Source organism: Linepithema humile, chromosome 5 (genome assembly GCF_040581485.1).
Source record: "Linepithema humile isolate Giens D197 chromosome 5, Lhum_UNIL_v1.0, whole genome shotgun sequence".
Lineage (NCBI taxonomy): Eukaryota > Metazoa > Arthropoda > Insecta > Hymenoptera > Formicidae > Linepithema > Linepithema humile.
This window is the reverse complement of record NC_090132.1, coordinates 21254193-21272630: the sequence shown is the minus strand read 5'-3', so window position 1 is coordinate 21272630 and position 18438 is coordinate 21254193. Positions and strand designations below refer to the sequence as shown.

At 38.9% G+C, this 18438-nt stretch overlaps 2 protein-coding genes across 27 annotated transcripts in view; one reads left to right on the top strand and one right to left on the bottom strand.

Annotated features, from left to right (window-relative positions):
• Positions 1 to 18438, top strand: part of HDAC4 (histone deacetylase 4) — a 96803-nt gene that overhangs the window by 73951 nt on the left and 4414 nt on the right. For 15 of the 24 annotated variants that reach the window (XM_067355539.1, XM_067355540.1, XM_067355538.1 and 12 more), the window contains 13 exons: positions 4241 to 4345; positions 9287 to 9412; positions 9897 to 9979; positions 11411 to 11520; positions 13348 to 13485; positions 14174 to 14271; positions 14357 to 14500; positions 15030 to 15357; positions 15607 to 16044; positions 16373 to 16642; positions 16900 to 17249; positions 17477 to 18031; positions 18264 to 18403. In XM_067355539.1, the coding sequence (XP_067211640.1) occupies positions 4241 to 4345; positions 9287 to 9412; positions 9897 to 9979; positions 11411 to 11520; positions 13348 to 13485; positions 14174 to 14271; positions 14357 to 14500; positions 15030 to 15357; positions 15607 to 16044; positions 16373 to 16642; positions 16900 to 17249; positions 17477 to 18031; positions 18264 to 18403 (2885 nt within the window). The remainder of the gene's footprint in view (positions 1 to 4240; positions 4346 to 9286; positions 9413 to 9896; positions 9980 to 11410; positions 11521 to 13347; positions 13486 to 14173; positions 14272 to 14356; positions 14501 to 15029; positions 15358 to 15606; positions 16045 to 16372; positions 16643 to 16899; positions 17250 to 17476; positions 18032 to 18263; positions 18404 to 18438) is intronic. The other 9 variants (XM_067355535.1, XM_067355548.1, XM_067355545.1 and 6 more) reach the window with 5 other exon arrangements.
• On the bottom strand, positions 489 to 3094 carry LOC137000030 (uncharacterized). 3 transcript variants are annotated; one of them, XR_010890339.1, is made up of 5 exons: positions 2637 to 3094; positions 2182 to 2386; positions 1659 to 1841; positions 1392 to 1498; positions 490 to 1223 (listed from the first exon to the last, which is right to left on the bottom strand). XR_010890339.1 is itself a non-coding variant. In XM_067355570.1 (4 exons), the coding sequence occupies exons 1-4, from the start codon at positions 2876 to 2878 to the stop codon at positions 1564 to 1566; spliced, it is 639 nt and encodes a 212-aa protein (XP_067211671.1). In that variant the 5' UTR covers positions 2879 to 3094; the 3' UTR covers positions 489 to 1563. The 3 variants fall into 3 exon arrangements, 2 of the variants coding, with proteins under 2 accessions (XP_067211671.1, XP_067211670.1); XM_067355570.1 differs by having other exon boundaries at positions 489 to 1572; XM_067355569.1 differs by having other exon boundaries at positions 490 to 1498.

Sequence of the window (18438 nt, the reverse complement as noted above, 5' to 3'; positions counted from 1 at the left end):
ACCATACGCGCGGCTCGACAGAAACAACGTAAACAGAGCGAAGGGAGAGCGCGGTGTTGTTTTCCGCGGCCGGCGTGGCGCGCCTGCTTTATCGCGAATATTTCCGCGACGGAATTCACAATATTATTGATACACGATGATAAACTTACTTAATGCGCCATTCGTCTCGTAACGTTCGCGCGCGCGCGCGCGCGCTTGTATTCGCGATGCAGCGACAGATGGTTGTAAGCGTTTGCGATAGCGCCTTTGATTGGTGATGTAATTCATACGTCTGACTTTAAGCGTCTTTTATTGTATCTAAATTCAGAAGAATTCGCCAGCTGCGAAGGATTGATTAAACTTTGAAAGAAGATTCGATGATTAAAAATTTAGGAATACAAGCCTGAGCACAATCAACATTATATATGTTTATTTATTTTACATATATAGAGCAAATATCTAGTAAATTATATATTTTTAACTATTATATAATTTATATCTATATTTCTTTATTAGTAATATTACTGCCATTCTTATATATTGTATACGAAGAAAAATACTATTAGGATTATTTGTTTCTTGATTGTCCAGGCTCTAACTTTCAAGTTAAACTCATCTAAGATCGTCCTAATTAACTTTATATACACTGAAAAAAGTAAAACAGCAAAAATGCGCATATTTTCTTAGAATCCAAATTATCGTAAAAAAAAGACAGCAATATTTGCATTTAAATCGCTTTTTCGTTACACTAGTGCTAAAATTTCCCAGAGTTTTTACAAGTTCCAATACATTTTAGAAACGTGTCAAAATACATTTTGCAGAGAGACGGTTTCGTATAAATAATTCTTTCATTATAAAGTGAGAAAATTAAATACGACGATATTTGCAGATATTACACGATTATACGATTTTATGGAATCTGCTCATTATTCTCGTAGAATATACATAAAAGATATGTAAACGTCATATTATTATTTCATATTTACAGATATATTTAGAAACAAATAAAGCAGGTCATCAGAAAAACAATCAAGAATTTTGCTCAGTTTGCAATTTTGCTTGGACAGATTTGCCGATTCGTCGTTAATAAACAGTGTCGCTAATAAACAGAATATCAATTATTTTGCATATTACAATGTGTTCAAAAATTGATCACGGTAGTGGATCATTGGTAGTGGATCTTCATTTTTCGCATAATTTATGTTTGATCTTTTGTCGAGAAAAATTTGTTTAAAGGTTTTTTGCTGAAAATGTAAAAAAAGATATAATTAATAAGTTTTTCAGAGAAAATATGTTAAATTTCTTAGTAGCTTTTTACTATCGATCTACATGTTTTATCTAATGATAGACGTACAATATAATTTAGAAATTTTTAAAGAGATTTGTGAACTAACAATAATTTTGCGGCATACCAAGTAAACTTAGCCTCGCTCATAACTTGACTCTTGAACTCGACGCATATAATTAACATAATTTTCATAATATAAGCACATGGCGTTCAATTTTCCCAGGAAGATAACTATACATCGAATTAGGAATCATTATTATCATACGTAATATGCTTTATCATCTTTTTTCCACTCGTTACTCACTCTTGAATATTAATTTGCAATAAATAATTTTCGTATAAATTTTATAGAAATTAAATTTGAAATTAAAATTTAGATTTCCATAAGAACCTGAAGTCTCATGATGATCAATCCAACAATCAGAAAGAGAGTTAAGAAATTAAAAAAAAGAATGAGCCGCGTGGTCAGAAGCGATCGTTCCGATGTTGTTAAGCCACGATGATTATTATACTCGCGTATCCAGTCTTGTATCATAATGGTGTTTGGATCTAACATTTTAGGGCCCAAAATAGCCTGTAATTAGATTAATATGTTATTCGGAAAGCTCTACATATAGATATATAATTTTTTTACATTAAACTTTCGATTACATTCCGCTAAATATTTTTTTTAATATAAACATATATATTTAAAACGATATTTAACATATATAAAATTTTTTACTACTTTGTCCATTATATTTAAAACTATTAATTAGGAAAAACACAGTGAAATATTAAAATAGAATATTTTTATATCTTTTTCTATTTTAGGGATACGTTTTGCGTCTTATTTTTACATTTTACTGTATTTTAGTCAGTGAAGTTTACTATTACTTATTGGCGGAAGTAGCGATAACAGTATGCATACTAACAAAGTCGCAGGCCAAGGCCACTGAATTCAATGGTGCCCTGCATAATGGACAAGGTGGCGGCGCAGGTGTGATTCTAACGTCGCAGTAACTCGCCAGACATTCCGCACACAGTAAATGACCGCAGGGCGCTTTTACGCCGATCTTCGGCGCTCCCAAACAGATCGGGCAGACCTCGCCGTTGTACGTCACTACGGATCTGTCATCGCTGTCAGAAAAACGAAAATGCACCGCGCTCTTTCTCATTGTGTATGTATAGGTATTATATACGCGAGGGATGTTGCTTGTATTCGCATAATCAACACTGACATAAACCAATGAGGTGTAAATTTAAACGTTTGAATGTTATACATGATGATTTTCGATGGAGAGGAAATTGTTTTATTAATTTTTCAAAAATAATTCTTGATACATCTAAAAGCGAAAGTAGTATCTTACTTGAAAATAATTAATTGTACCTGAGCTCGTTTATTTCAATATCCGAATTACCATCTGGCTCGATCGGAGTGTTTTGATTCCTTCGTAAGCTCCACCTTCCGCCAGACGAGTCCTTCTTTCTGAACAACAGGACGTAAATACCGTAACCTACCGCGAGTACCGTAACGCGAAGAGCGTATCCTTTCCATCCCGAGATCGGGCCTTCGCTCGGAGGCATAATGAAGGCCAGGGTTCTCGGTCTGTATTGTTCCGTGAAGTTCATTTCATAGTTTTCCCCTCAAACTGATTCAATTAATTTCAGTATTTCAATCATACAATTTGCCGATACTTTTCCGCAATGTACTGCAGGATCAACTCATTTGACAATTTCAAGATCGATGTTCAATGAGTCTTGGTTAACAGATTGATATTTGGATTATGACAGGCGGGAGACAGTGACAAAGCGATGCTCAGCTGTCTGTTATAATTTAAATTAATGATTTGAAATTAAGTTCATTATGAAATCGACTAGAAAAATTTACTATTTGATTATTAATACAACTATATTCCGCATCTAATTTTCAGAGCATCTAGAACATTATTTTCAAATGATTTTTGGCTCATTAATTATTTATACGATTTCATACATTGACTTTCGAACATGGAATGGCACAAAATCCCGTTTAAATTATGTTAATTAAATAATTAAAATTCTGTCACATCAGGATGATTGATCTGAAGCCGAGATACGATCAAGGACGCTTTTCGCAAACTCGATTAATGCGGTTTAAAGCGCTACCTGCTTTCTTGTAGTTTTGTCTGTAAAAAGAGACTAAGTCTCAGTTTTAAGGAATGTCAACGAGCACGATCGCAAGCGAGACAAGATTAATTCTAGGCTCACGTTCAACGCGGATCTGGTTTCAAATCGGACGATATCACAATTTTTTTAGGCTTACGCTTACAAAGTGCAACACATGCAGAGGAATCATATGACAGCGCGCGCGCGTTCGCGGACGTAACCAATTGGACGAAATCGCTTTGGTCTCTGTGTCAGCAACCCACGCACTTCCTTCTGAGAAAAGGCGACTCGAAGTCGCCCACATGCGACAAACGGCAACGAAAAACATTCGAGAGACACGGTGAATTGGATTAAACGAGTCAGATGCCACGTTGGCGTAAAACTTTGCCGCTAGCACCGGTAGCGCTATGCATACTTTTGTATTTCCACTCGACAAGCTACAAAAGCTTTTATTCAGAAGCATGCTGAAAAGCTCCCGTGTATAAATCTGCGTCTCTGTTCCTTTTTCTCTCTCTCTTTTTTTTTTTTTTTTTTTTTTTTTATCGAGAATTCCTTTATTGTCCGCTGTTTGCAAATTGAAAAAAAATAAGTGCTTGCCTCTAGATTAATATACTCTGGTATAGAAAAAAATTGTCATGAGACATGTGCGATAACGAATGCTTTGTGACGACTTCGGTTGAAAGAGAAAATACCCGATGTATTGATTTTTCCAATATCGTGCAAATTACAGATTGTCGATTTCTCATTTGCGAATTGCAGATATTTCACGCCTTCGGACATTTTTAGTATTTTAATCTTCAACTAAGGACATTACAATACCCTTGAGATATCTGGATTTGTTTCCAGCTACAGCAGCACCATCAGCTTCAACAGCAGATTCTCCGGCAGCAATACCAGGCCCAGGAACGACAATTGGCCGAGCTGCACGAGCAACAGATGCATCAACTAAAGGTAAGCCTAAATTTGCTAATTGCATCAATTCGAAGCGCGAAATTTCTGTTAAAATATAAAAATGTTTGACGCTAACTATGATATCCCTTCACAAAGTTATTTTTTTATTAAAAAACTTCTGCTTATCGCTGTCAAATGAAAAATAATCATCTCAATCTTAAAATAAATGAGCGTTCTCCATTTTTTCCTCCAAAATTATTAATACTATTTATACAATCAACTCTTCTAGAGATTATCACTTCTCGCGTAGCTTTATTTACATCACATTGCCGTGTTCGTGAAAACACGAGTCGTCTCGCAATATTTCTCGGTTGTTCACCGAAACATCTATGCCATGTTTCGCTTCTCGTGTCGCAGTTTCATTTTATAGCGCGCACGCGGAGTTGCGGGACGATCGACGTCCCGCTGAATGACGACGACGACGACGACGACGACGATGACGACGACGATCACCGGCGGTTAGCGGCAACAGCAGCCGCGCATTTATACGCGCATTTATACGCGCATTATCCGCTTATAATAGAGAGGATCCTTCTCGCTTTTTACTCGATACTTGCCTCTCGTCCCCGTCTGCGGCGGCGACTCTCTGGGAACGCCATTCTGCACCGCGCGTCTCTCGTTCTCTTTCTTCCCTTCTCTCTCTATGTTAGTCGAAAGTCCAGCGGAATATTCCTCTCATTGTCGACGAAGCGTGTAACGTGCGTCACGAAGGCGATAATAACAATAACGGTTCATCGTGAAAATAAGCTGGCCGCATCGCCGCGGAATCCCCGCGATTCTCGGGCCGGCCGTGCTCGCGCCTCTGCGGCCGCGATACTCTGTAATTTGCAACTGTAACGCGGATGCATTTTGACACCGGCCGAGAGTTGACGGCGATTAGAATAATGGTTTGCCGTTTTACGTAGGGAGATGAGAAGCAGGTCGTGTAACCAACTGGCATATACATTTTGCTCGATATGAGATTACTATCACTCGAGGACGAACTAATTTTTCGTGAATACAAAATATCCCGTTTCATCAAATCGTACGAGGAAAATTCTTCGACAAATTTGGAAGCAATTTTTTTTGTACGGAAGTAATTGCACGAGAATAAATACAAAAGTTTTCTCGCGTATCATATAAACGTGCGCATTCCAGCGGTTGCATTTTCTTCCTATGTTATTAATAGAATATTTTCACTTATCTTTTCGTATCGCTATTCTTGCGAAGTTCTACTGTAGATCAATAATCTTTCCACCTCGCGTGGCGTATATGCGTGGTGACACGCGTTTATCGTAATTATGCATGGATTCATCGTGTCGTATAATCTTCTCGTACGTGTAACGTAGTTTATTTGTCATAGAAAATTGCTGTGCACAGATGACACGAGGTATAATGAATGAAAATAGACGTGCGCCTAGCGTGTTTTTGACTTACAATTTACATAGTTTCAGTTTAGATGTTGTTACGTGCGTGAAATTGGTTGAAAAGGCATCTATTCATCGTTAATAATAAAAATCTTATAATTTTACATTTTTAGTTTGGAGTTTTGCAATAATATATATTTGTTGAACACAAATGACTTATTGCAAATTTGTTTGTTAGCAATTTTTTTATCTGTTATTTTCAGTTATTTCGTAAAATTTATACTGCAGCCTTGTGTTTTCAAAACAAAAATATATTCTTTATTCGTATTTAAATAAGAAAAATATAAATCTATCTACATAAATTACTAAAAAAAATTTTTTGTTTTTTTTCATAAATTTTTATTCATATTTTTATATTTTGAAATACACAACATTCATCATATAATCACTCATGTTTAATTTATATTCTTTCAACTCAAATATATTAAGAATCGTTGCATGCTTATGTACTGACAAAAAATGCCGGACGAAAATTATTACCTGTAAAGATGTCAGAAAATTATTAATTTTACTAATTATAAGAGTTGAATCTTTTTTAATTAAATGCAAATATAATATATAAAAAGTACATAAAACTATAATTTGTGTTATGAAAACATAATTAATTACGAATATAATTACGAATATATATACTTCTTTTATATCCTCAATAAATTTTTGAAGTATATTCGAATGTTTTCTATATATTTACGTAATAATATTTATGAATATGATTTTACTTAAACTTTTTTTGTAATATAATATGTGATTTGTAAAGTACAATATTTATTTTTATATTTAAATATGTAAAATTAAATATTTTGATTTTAATTTTGAAGTAAAATTGTGTGTGTGTGTGTAACTTTTTTTTTGTAAACAGAAATCATAGACGAAATTTTACTCTCTTCCAGTTTTCTTATCTTTATTCTTATTTTTAAATCTGACTCTTTGAGTCACAGAAGTGAGCTGTAATCTTACGAAAGAGTTTTGATTCATTTGTTTGTCTCACTTGTACTTTTGGCTAATCTCTCGTAATGTCCATGTGCTATTTTTGGCGACCGAGATATGTAAACATACGGTGCACCTGTGGCGCATATCAACATAATTTCCGTTTTGCCGTATTTCGGATGCGGGAGGTGTTAACAGGTGCGCGCAGGTGTTCTTGGTTCTCGGCAGGTGGATTGCGTGCGGTTGTACGTCAGAACAACGGCGCCCGTTCTATTCTGATTCATTTTATTGGTCGGCTGTGCTGTATTAGTCGTCACGGTTACGCTTTCTTTCAGTATGCTCTCGCTATCGCGCGTCACATGACTAACGTGCAATGTTATTCCGAGCTCTACTGCGAAGCGTTTATTTCTCACGTTGCATAATATCGATAATAAAAGAAGTCGAGTTTTCAGTAGTAAACAGTACAGTGATAATTATGTATAATAGACATTTGCGGAAAAAAATGTCACTAACTATATTGCGTATTTTATTATGCAATTAAGACACTTAATTGAAATGACGTAATTTATTCTGATAATAAATTTGCATTTATCGTGCAAATGCAAATATTTATATTTTAAGTTGAAAGTCCGTAATAGTTATTATAAAGTAAAGAGGAAAAAAAACTGGAGAGAAACATTTTATTTTTACTATCTGCACATATACATTAGGTAAATGAGAACAAGTATAATTTATTCCGAGAAATAAAAAGAAGTTTTATTTCAGTAATAGAATAAATAATATTTCCATTGGATAATGAAATTAATTAATGTTACATTACGAAACATTTGTTATTTAAACGTGTAAAATTTATTTTTTAAGTAATATAAAATATATGCAAAAGTACGAAGTAAGAGTAAAATTGAAATAAATTTAATTGTAGGATTAAACTTATATTTTCTTATCATTCTAGTGTCATCTTGTTAAGTGGGTATGTCAGAGATTCACTATATCAAATCTTTCATTATATATCAATATGGAATATTATATTTACGTGAGGAGAAACAAAGTCGGAGACAAAATAATTTTAGTTATACATTTTAATTATTTATTAATTTATTCAGATCTATTTATTACATTATATGTACATTATTCAAATGATGCGAGAACGCGAGAGCAAGAAAGCAGATCCGCGAAGTAGAGAGAGAACGATCTCGTTAAAGACGCGAGCGTTCCACGTGCGCATAACAGATATTAATTGACGAATAACGAGACGTCGTGCGTCGAGAGAGAGCGATGCCAGGCGCAATAGAGCCGTGTGTCGCGGCGATGTCGATGAACTCCGGGAACGCGCGTCTCATTTTTCCGCGGTGAGTGCATCCCGCGAGATTCGGAAGACGACGACGCAGGTGAAGGGATGGGAGAACCATCCGGACGCGGAGATGCGCGATTTTATCGGCACGGCTACGTAAGCACGTTATTCGGCGAGAGCTATTAATAAATATTCGACGTACTCACGGCCGAATTGTGCTGTTAATTTCATTCCGCGGCGGATTCCCGACTCGTGCACCTCGATATACGCGCGAGAGAGAGAGAGAAAGAGAGAGAAGGAGAGTTTATCACGTCATAAGACAAGATTATACGACGCGTGCGATTAGATTAATGTCTCTCTTGGCGATGTCCGGGATTTTTGCGATCAACCATTCGATTCACACTAATCTCACCTTTTTTTTTTTTTACTTTCATCCTGGCGCCAGTACTGATTAAGACGTTTATTTTGTTGTGCCTGTATTTCTCGCGATATTTCTACTGGTACACTTCTAAACGATACGAATCTAATCTCTTCTTGCTTTTTTTATTTAGTGGGGTCAATAGAGCTTTCTTCGTGTTTTATTTTTACATTTTGTTGCTAACGAAGATATTTTTTTTTTTTTACATTCTTGTCAACGCAACTGGTGTATATCGCAAAATTTTTAAATTGAAAAAAATATATTTAATCTCCGTTTTTGGCCCCGTTAAATCTGGAGTCATTACAGATTTGTCGTCTTGTACGAAATGTGAGATTTTTTTAGCTTGCCGTTATCGCGATACAAAGTATATGTCGCCGCGGTAATAGGCTTTTAATTTTTTATGAGTTGATCTATCTAAATATATCTGAGCTCGAGAAATGCACGATCTTTTGGCAAGAGAAACAAATTATATCGCGCATGAAAAATTATCGAAGTTTATATGACAGTATGACAACTGTGTTGCATTTCATAATGGAGCTAAAGCTGTCGATAATAACGCATAAGATATGATTTGCATCATTTATATATACATATATATATATGGTAGACAATTATCGTTTGAGCTGTGTAGATTACGTGCGTGTGTTGGATTAAACCAATTAAAACATAGTTTCAAGGATGAATTCTAGATCCTGCGCAGCGCGCATTATCACGATTGCGAATTTTCGCGTAATTGGATTTCGATCGCGCATAATTCGCATTAGTTATCAGGGAAAACTCCGATTTTGACAGTTTCATCCTTTGTTCGTGAAATTCTGTGATAATTTCGCCATAAAAATGTAATAGAATAATCATAATAAAAATGAGTTGTCGTATAACAAAATTTACTTCTGCCGCAGCTCTGGGAGCAACAGAAGCAGCTGGAGGAGCAGAGGCGAGAAAAGGAAAGGCTCGAGGCTCTCAGGAAAAAGGACAAGCATGATCACAGCGCGAACGCGTCCACGGAAGTGAAGCAACGCCTTCAGGTGAGCCTTGATTTCCTGTTCCTCTATTCGTCACGATAAAAATGTTAATATTATACGACGATGTTTGTAAATTTATGCAAGGATTAATCTCGCGATTTCCTTTCAGAAATACGCTCATATTTATTACATTATCAACCGAGAAGCAATATCTCTGAAGTAGAGATAAGCGTTTATAGATAATGTTTAGTGACAAAAGTTGAAAGGAAAAGAGTAAACAAACGATTTCAGATTGCGGATTAAAATTTACGAACTTTGATATTTGACGTAAACGTTAAAATAATCTTGCTTTAATCCATTTAAAAGAAAATTCGAAAGAATAGAATTTTATCAAACGCCCGTTTATTTCCGTCTACAAAAAAAAAAAAAATCCATCGAGTAATCCAGTCAAAGCCCAAAGTATTGATTTTCTGAGTCGTGAATGACACGCGCTCTGGATCTCGCGCGAATTTATAATTTTTTATTTACGAAGTATTCGCGATTACAGAGCTTCCTGGTGAACAAGAAGCAAAGGGAGGCAGCTGCAGCGGCAAACGGAGCGGTACCTGGCACGCCCGGATACAGGAGCTGGTAAGATTCTATACGGCATGCGTAATTATGTTGTAGAATGATTGGATAATGGAATTCTTGAATGTTTCGTGAAATGCTTCTTATAAATTTGTATTTAGGAAAAAAATTTTTCTTTGTCATTTGAACAACTCGAAATGAGGCACCAAGTAAAACTCGTGCGTATAAATACCACCAATATAAATTGATCGCTTGCACCGATAATTGATTAGCAGGCGCGCGCGAGGGACTAATCCTCGAAATCATTTCTGTTAACACATTACACAAGCAGTGTGTGCATATAATCACGCTGCTTAAATATAGATATACGTGCATAACAGATTCCCAAGTTTGATACAGATAATAAATGACGCGCGTAGTGCGTCACTCTAATGCGAGTGATAAAATTGTTTTACATTTTATATCAAACGGACTTTGTTTTTAATGAATTTTCATTCAATGTTTAATGTGCCGGGATGTTTAATATTGAAAATTGATCAGTTTATTAGATTCCAAATTGCCTCTGAAATATTCTTTTTCAAATTTTTGTACTCAACAAAGGTGTTTAAATGTTGCGCTTCTAGTGGTCTCTCTTTTATCAGATATAGATATAGTATTATTTTGAAAAAAAAACGTCCTATTATATCAATCTATGTTTGGAGATACGGTACTTTTTAACTTTGTGATGTTTTTTATCGAGTGTGCTTTTTTTATCATAAATATTTATATTCTCTTATAATTTAAAAATAAAGACAGAATGTTGGAAATTAGATTGTTCCACTTCTAGGATAATTTTAGAATAAGTTAAAAAATATTAATTTCTTGAAGTCCCGATCGGTTTTAGACATACCAAATCAAAATTTGCACGTCGCGTCGTTTCGGTTTTAATGGGTCGTCGCGATCGTCGTCGTTAGTCTTCTCCGCCGCCGACGAAGTAACGGTAATAGCACAACCTGGCCCAGTTATCCATTTAGCAACGGCCGATGTGCTCTCAGCGTTATTTCCTTGTCTCCCCGCCAATAATAACTTTGCCCTAAACGTATGCACACGAGGCAATTAAAAGTACGTATTTTTCGTCTAAACTCAGAAAGTCGCAGACAACACCTATTATCTCTGATTTATGAAAATGTCTACAATTTGTATACAAATCGGACAAGATTCGGAGTAGATTAATTAATTCAGAAAGATTTGACAAAATCACTTTAAAAATAATTAATTCAAAAAGAAATATTAATTGAATAAAAATAAATTGTAAAAAAGTATGTGAAATATTGTTATTTTTCAGCTTTATTATTGCAGTTTTTAGATTTACAATTTCTAAATAGATTTTTTTAAATAAGATTTTAACGTCATATTTTAATACAAATTCTAGAACATTTCACTTTTTATTAATCTTCTTTGAAACTCAATATGTAATTCGATATAAACAGTACCTCGAACTTTGTTTTTATCTAGGCTACAACCACAGTCGGAATCATCGAGCACTACGAATGCGGCGCATCCATATCGAATGCCGCAAATGCTGCAGGAGAAGTTCGGTGACGATTTCCCGCTCAGAAAAACAGGTAATTGTCCGGAAATGTGTTCCATGATTTATGCATACTTCGTACAGATAGTTTATGTGTGCCGATAGAATGTCTACTAAAGCATGGTGTTTCGCTATCCGAGAAGCGAGTTGAGTCCTAAAGCAACAGCTTACGCGTCGACGCGCAATATCCGCTTTGATTATGATTTCAACCGCGAATATAAAAAGAAAAATGATGATAACGATTTCCCTCGATAAGATTCGCTCGATCGAATTATTCGGTGAGAACGTCGACGGCGTACGGCAAATCTATACGTCGCGTTTTGTCGTCGAACTAATTACTCGTGGGTCTCTGATTAGTTTCTTTGAATATTCGTTCCTTCTGCACGTGACACTTTAATTTACGCCTGCCTGGCTTAAAGAAAAAAAAAATGTCAAGATCATTTCGTTCGTTCGCTGGCTGTCGCTAATATGCGAGCTTGTAAATTACATCGCCGCTACTTAACGGACGAATTATCGATTAACGCGTGCATTATCTCCGCTGATATACGCTAATTTACCTGAAGAAAATGCCAGCGTGTTTAACGTACGTCGGAAAATTCGTATGTAGAAGCACGTACTTGCGATCCGATGAGGAAGCATGCACGGCCTAGTCTTGTTCCCACAACAGTTCGTGTTTATTGTTTAAAAATAGCATTGCTATACCCCGACTTATTGCACTAGATGCATAATTGCCACAAATCTGCAAAAGGAATTGCGATGAGGATAGATTTTGTTGAAGCAGCATTAGGAATACGCACGTGAATTTTCAACTGGAAAACGTAAATGGTTTCTTCCGTATTTCTTCGTTCACATTCAATTTCCCTCTTTATCTAACTTCAATATAATAAACTCATGATAATTAATTAAACTCTATTTTTCTTTTTTTGTTTTGCGTCGGTTCGTAATTAGTAATTAGTTTTTCTCTGCGTAATTAAATATAATATTCGACCGTAATTTGATATTACTTAATTATCTTACTACATTAAGGATGAATTTTTCGTATGTACATTTTTACATTAATATTGATATAACATGTTTTAACATTTAAATTGCAGCTTTTTACATACATTTTAATTAGAGTTTCTGTAGCAAATATGTGAAAATATCAGTCTTAAAAATTATATTTGAATTTTTGTGTGACAATCAGAAAATTATCGGTGAAATCTCGCGTGATGTCACCATGTCAAGAGACATGGTTTGGTTTTGTTTCATTATCTTATGAGAGACCTTTCCTCAGCCGATTCAGGAACAGTAGTCAAAGTGACAGAAATACTGCTCTAAGTTACAACAAAGGAGTATTACAAATTTCATGGGTGCAGAAACATTATTTACTAATTCAATACTTTCAAATTGCTTGAGTTAACATATCTTAACTCGCCTGGTATACTAAATTAATAAATATTGACTCTTGCAAAGCTCGTGTGACATGCGTGTCGACGCTTCCTTTTTACTTTTGTCACTCTTTGTTTATCTCAAAAAAAAAAAAAATAAAAAATTGTTTTCGTAACAATTTAACCGTTTCTGTCTACATTTAGTCACTTTGGCTTCAATTGCAAATCGCGCGTAGCCGCTTGCCCAGACGAGTGTCACAGGGAGGCCTCTTTGTAATCACATCCGCGTGCTTCTCTCGCGATATGTGCGCGCCAGCCAACCGATAATACGAGCGAGCGAACGTGAATGCGAGCGCGAGACGACGACGACGGCGGCGATCGTCTCTCGTATCGTGTTCCCGTGCCTTTAGTTCCGTCCCCCTCCACCCCCCCCCCCTCTCTTGCCCCCTTGGTATGACAATGACCGACTAACAACCGGCTGAAAAATTGGCCAGCCTCGGAGCCGAACTTGCTGAAGGTGCGACTAAAACAGCGCGTGGAGAGGAACATGGCGGCGTCGAGAAACTCACCCCTGATGGTGCGCCGGAACAACCGTTTGCTGTCGCACCTCAAGCGGAAGTCACTACTAGCAAGTACGTTCCTCTCTCTCACACACACACACACACACACACACACACACAATCGAGCTTCCTTCGAGAGGACTGCCATACATTCTTAGAATGAGAGTTCTCTCTGTTCTTCCTCCGCGTGAGCATATTCGCCGATGATACTATCACATCATCCTCATTTCTCTCTCTCTTTCTCTCTCATTGCACCCCGAGTGTTCGATTAATTGACTGTTGGAGTTTTTGACGTTTGCTACTCACTTCCCCTGTAACAGCATGAACGAAACTTCTCTCCGATTAACATATGTAAATTAGCGCTGAAAAGAAAACTGTGTCCGGGCCGTATTTGAAATTAATCAGCCGCTGACAACGAGGCTGCCGAGATAACGCGACGCGCGTTGAAAAACCGTCCGAAGAAGAAATTTTGGATATTTTTTGAACGGACTGCGCTGTTTTTGGATCGACTCCGCGCGGGAGCGTCGTCGTCACGGCCGAAATTACTTGCACACGTTTTGCATTACGAAGTCGGGACTATTTTCGGGAGTTCATTAAGCCGTCCATCTGTTCGCGCGTTACAAATGCAATTTCGAGAGCGCGCGGATTTATTCATTATCTCGTATACGTTCTTGTTGCGCAATACGCGGCGACACGTGTTTCTCCTTCTCCTTTCCCGCCTCCTCAAGGTTCCGACTCGTATTAATTGTATATTTTTCAGACTCTGGCAGCAATCCCGAGTCCGGGCCTAATTCTCCTCCAACCGTGAACAATTCTCAAGCCAGTCCCACCGCTGGAAGCAACACAGCGATACAGGAAGTAAGTTCGTCAGCTTTCGTTGGGCGCATTTTTTTGTTTTACGCCGCGAGAAGCGAGATGTCATCTTGCGATTTGCGATTTGCAGGAAGGCGAAAACCCGGCGTACGGAGGACGTCTCACTAGTAGTAGTCAACAGGGCAGCCTTTCGGATCTTTCGCTCTTCAGTTCGCCGTCCATGCCCAACATCTCGCTGGGCAGACCCCACGTGCCATCAAGCTCTTCGGTAAGTGTACGTATTCAATTTGCAATTACGACTTGTGTAATGAAACAATTTAATTTAAAACTTTCGTATCCGTCTGTGTGAAACGTGGATTTCTTTTTTACTTGTCAAGAATTCGTTTATAAATTTAATATGTTCAGTACTATAATCCATAGTCGAAATTTTGTATATGTCTTAATATTATTTTTATTTTTAAGATTAGTATTATTTACAATTTAAAAATTAGTATTATTTTAATTTTTAAATCCATAATTCTTTCCAATACGTTTGTTTAAACGCACGATTCTTTTCCATTTATCTCTATCCATAAATTCTTTCAATTTAGAATTTTAGGTTTTTCTTACGAAGCATATTACTGGATAATTTTAGTTGTGGATAAATGAAATTAATGAAATTATCGAAGTAATTTGACACTGAAATAATTTGTTGAATTAACTCTGTCGGGTTTGTGTCGTTAGAATATTAAAGCGGTATCGATTTTCCTGAAATATTTTCGACTGTCTGACGGAACGCTTGTTCGGCTATTCTTTGCCCGTAGAGCGGGACGAAACTGGCGCCGGTCTCAGAAGCGGAAAGACGCGCCGCATGTACGGCGCGTCTCGGCATGCCGCTCACCGGTCAGATGCTGCACAACACTCTGCCGTTCTATCCGACCCTGACGGTCATCGAGGGCGAGACGTACATCCACAAGCCCTTGCAGCAAAACTTGCAGGAGCAGGCAACGCCGCCGTCCGCGGCTGTGGGCGGCAGCAGGCAGCATCCCGCAGCGGCGGGGGCAGCGACGGTGTATCACACCGCGGCGCCGATCACGGATATACAAGTAGCGCACGCGAGACTGCATAAGGCTGGTCACCGGCCTTTAGGTAGTATGTTCCCTCTTTGTCTTCGTAGAAGCCCTTACCGCGCGCGTGCCCTGTTCCAATGGAAAATGGTTTCCGCCGAGAAAATTGCGACTTCGGAAGCGAAGCTGGATTCTTGCTCCGGCCGTTTCAAGTCTCTCGGGAAGGAACCATTCCCGCGCGAAACACAGCACGCGTTTTCCAAATAAAAACCCCTTGCCAGCCAATGTGTCGGGGCCTAAGCGTTACACGGCTTCTTCTTTTCATCACGCATAGGCAGAACCCAATCCGCGCCCTTGCCGCTGGGCCACCCAATGCTGCAGGGCGGCATAATCGCCCCTACCACCCATTACGAGGAGTATCTTGCGGAGAAGCAGCTGCACGATCAGCAGCAGGCGCACAACTACCTGAAGCAACAGATCCGCCAGACGGTTCTGACGCGAGTGGGCTCGCGCGGTCAGGCGAATCAGCTGGACGAGGCACCCGAGACCGAGGAATCCGAAGTGATCGACCTCACAGGCAAAAAGGACCATCCGGAAGAGAGTGAGATCTCGAAACAGCAAAGGGACCGTGAACAATTTCTGCAACAGCAAAGGGATCTCATGATGAGACACACGCTGCAGACGAACGAGTCGACCATCTACGCCGGAAGCAGGACCGCTCAATCGGCCAGGCCGCTATCGAGGGCGCTGTCGAGCCCGCTAGTGCACCTAGGTAAAGCTTCCACTCTTTCTCACTCTTTGCAGTGACGCACTAAAAATCTTGTTCAGTTATCTTGGACGTTTTTCGAGACGTTAAGTATGCCCTTGCCTGGTGCGTTTGGATGGATTTGCATTTGGCTTCCATTTTTTTTTATCGATCGTGTGCAATTTGAAGATTTCTTCAGCTGCTCTTTCGCCTGTACGGAGCATAAAATATCGAAATAATATCCGCCTTTTAACTTGATCTAAAATGCTTTCGACGATTTGCGATGTTCTGTGAATTGAATATAATGCTCGGAAAATATCGGATCGCTTTATGAAATTCGAATTTATTTTCGCAGGTCCCCAGGGCAGCGGCGGCGACATGTTCGCGCGAGGCTCTCCGCATCGACCCACCACGGGATTAGCCTATGATCCGTTAATGCTGAAGCATGCGTGCGTTTGCGGCGAAACTGTCCGAGGCCATCCGGAACACGGTGGCCGATTGCAGAGTGTGTGGGCAAGACTGTCGGAAACAGGCCTGTTGCAACGTTGTGATCGAGTGCGTTCGCGCAAGGCCACGCTCGACGAAATTCAGACTTGCCATAGCGAAGCGCATGCACTCCTATTTGGTAAGGCATTAAAATAAATAAAATGGAATCTTGTATTTCTATCTGATATTTTAAACAAACAAACGGTCTAGAGTTTTTAAATGTAAAATTTTCATACGATATAAGATTCTAAGGCGTAAAAATGAATAATAATTTAATAATAATTTTTTTAAATTACATGAATTATTTTAGTTATACGAATTATAATTTAATTATATGAATTAACGAATAAAAATTTAATTATTCTTTTTTTCTAATTTGTTCCGTGGTGTGCGCAGGAACGAATCCGTTGAATCGACAGAAACTGGATATGGCGAAATTGTCGCAGTTGCCTATTAAGAACTTTGTCCGACTTCCATGCGGCGGAATCGGGGTTGATTCCGACACGACGTGGAACGAACTTAATACCGCACCTGCCGCCCGAATGGCAGTGGGATGTGTCGTTGATCTTGCGTACAAAACGGCGGTGGGCGATATTAAAAATGGCTTCGCCGTGGTGAGACCGCCCGGACATCACGCGGAGACCAACCAAGCCATGGGCTTCTGCTTCTTTAATTCAGTAGCAATCGCGGCCAAGCTGCTTCTTCAACAGAAGGTCGACGTTAGAAAAATTATGATCTTAGATTGGGTAAGAATCGCCATTGTTCATCGTGCGACACGATTTTGCGCTAAGCGTTTGGCGAGACAATACGCATTATCACTGCTTCAAATTTAGACCCACGCTTACATCGCAAACGTAAACAACGCGATAAATATAATAGAATCGGGATTGTAGCCAAGATGGTTGCCGATTATAAATATCTCCGGCGGCGAAGATGGCACATTATATCATACGCATTTTACATGTTCGATCAGGACGTCCATCACGGGAACGGTACTCAGCAGATGTTCTACGATGATCCGCGGGTGCTGTACCTGTCGATACACCGACACGACGACGGCAATTTCTTCCCGGGAACCGGCGGACCCACCGAATGCGGCGCCGGCGAGGGTCTCGGCTATAACGTGAACGTAGCGTGGTCCGGCTGCTTGAATCCGCCCATGGGTGACGCGGAGTATCTCGCAGCGTTCCGCACAATCGTGATGCCGATCGCGAAGGAATTCGATCCGGACATCGTGATCGTCTCGGCTGGTTTCGACGCGGCCGTGGGCCATCCGGCTCCGCTGGGCGGCTATAAAGTTAGCCCGGCGTGCTTCGGCAGGATGACACAACAGTTACTTAATCTGGCGGACGGTAAGGTGGTCCTCGCTTTGGAAGGCGGCTACGATCTGGCGGCAATCTGCGACTCGGCACAAGAATGCGTCCGGGCGCTGCTCGGCGACGAGCCCAGTCCGCTCCGAGACGAGGAGCTCACGAGGATTCCTTGTCAGAACGCCATTGACACGCTGCAGAAGACCATTGCCATTCAGGTAAATTGAACGTCATTTGTGTAATCTTAAACTTGCATACTTTTTTATTTATCAAAGCAATTTTTCATTCTTTTTACTCTGTCGTTCTGCCTAATTTTTAATCTATTATTGTATTTATTTCACTCTTCGAAAATTATTTCATCACCGTTGAGATATGTTGGAAAATCACCTTACGTCAAGAAAGTTCATCGCAAGTCTTGATGCAAATTTAATATGTATTATAATTTCTTAGATGTCGCACTGGCCCTGCGTAAAACTCGCTGCTCACACAGTCGCGATGAGCGCGCTAGAAGCGAGCCAAAAAGAACATGATGAAACGGAAACGGTGTCCGCAATGGCCTCTCTGTCTATGCAGCAGCCTACGAACCTCACGTTAGTATTAAGTTCTGTCCTTTTAATTATCTAAT

Excerpts from the sequence above, each read along its gene's own strand:
- LOC137000030 (XM_067355569.1), bottom strand. The coding sequence starts at position 2,878 with ATGAACTTCACGGAACAATACAGACCGAGAACCCTGGCCTTCATTATG. Across the intron at positions 2,387-2,636 it reads ATTGAAATAAACGAGCTCAG|CGATGACAGATCCGTAGTGA; the intron begins GTACAATTAATT and ends TTTTTCTGACAG. Across the intron at positions 1,499-1,658 it reads TGATCATCATGAGACTTCAG|TTATCTTCCTGGGAAAATTG; the intron begins GTTCTTATGGAA and ends TTCGATGTATAG.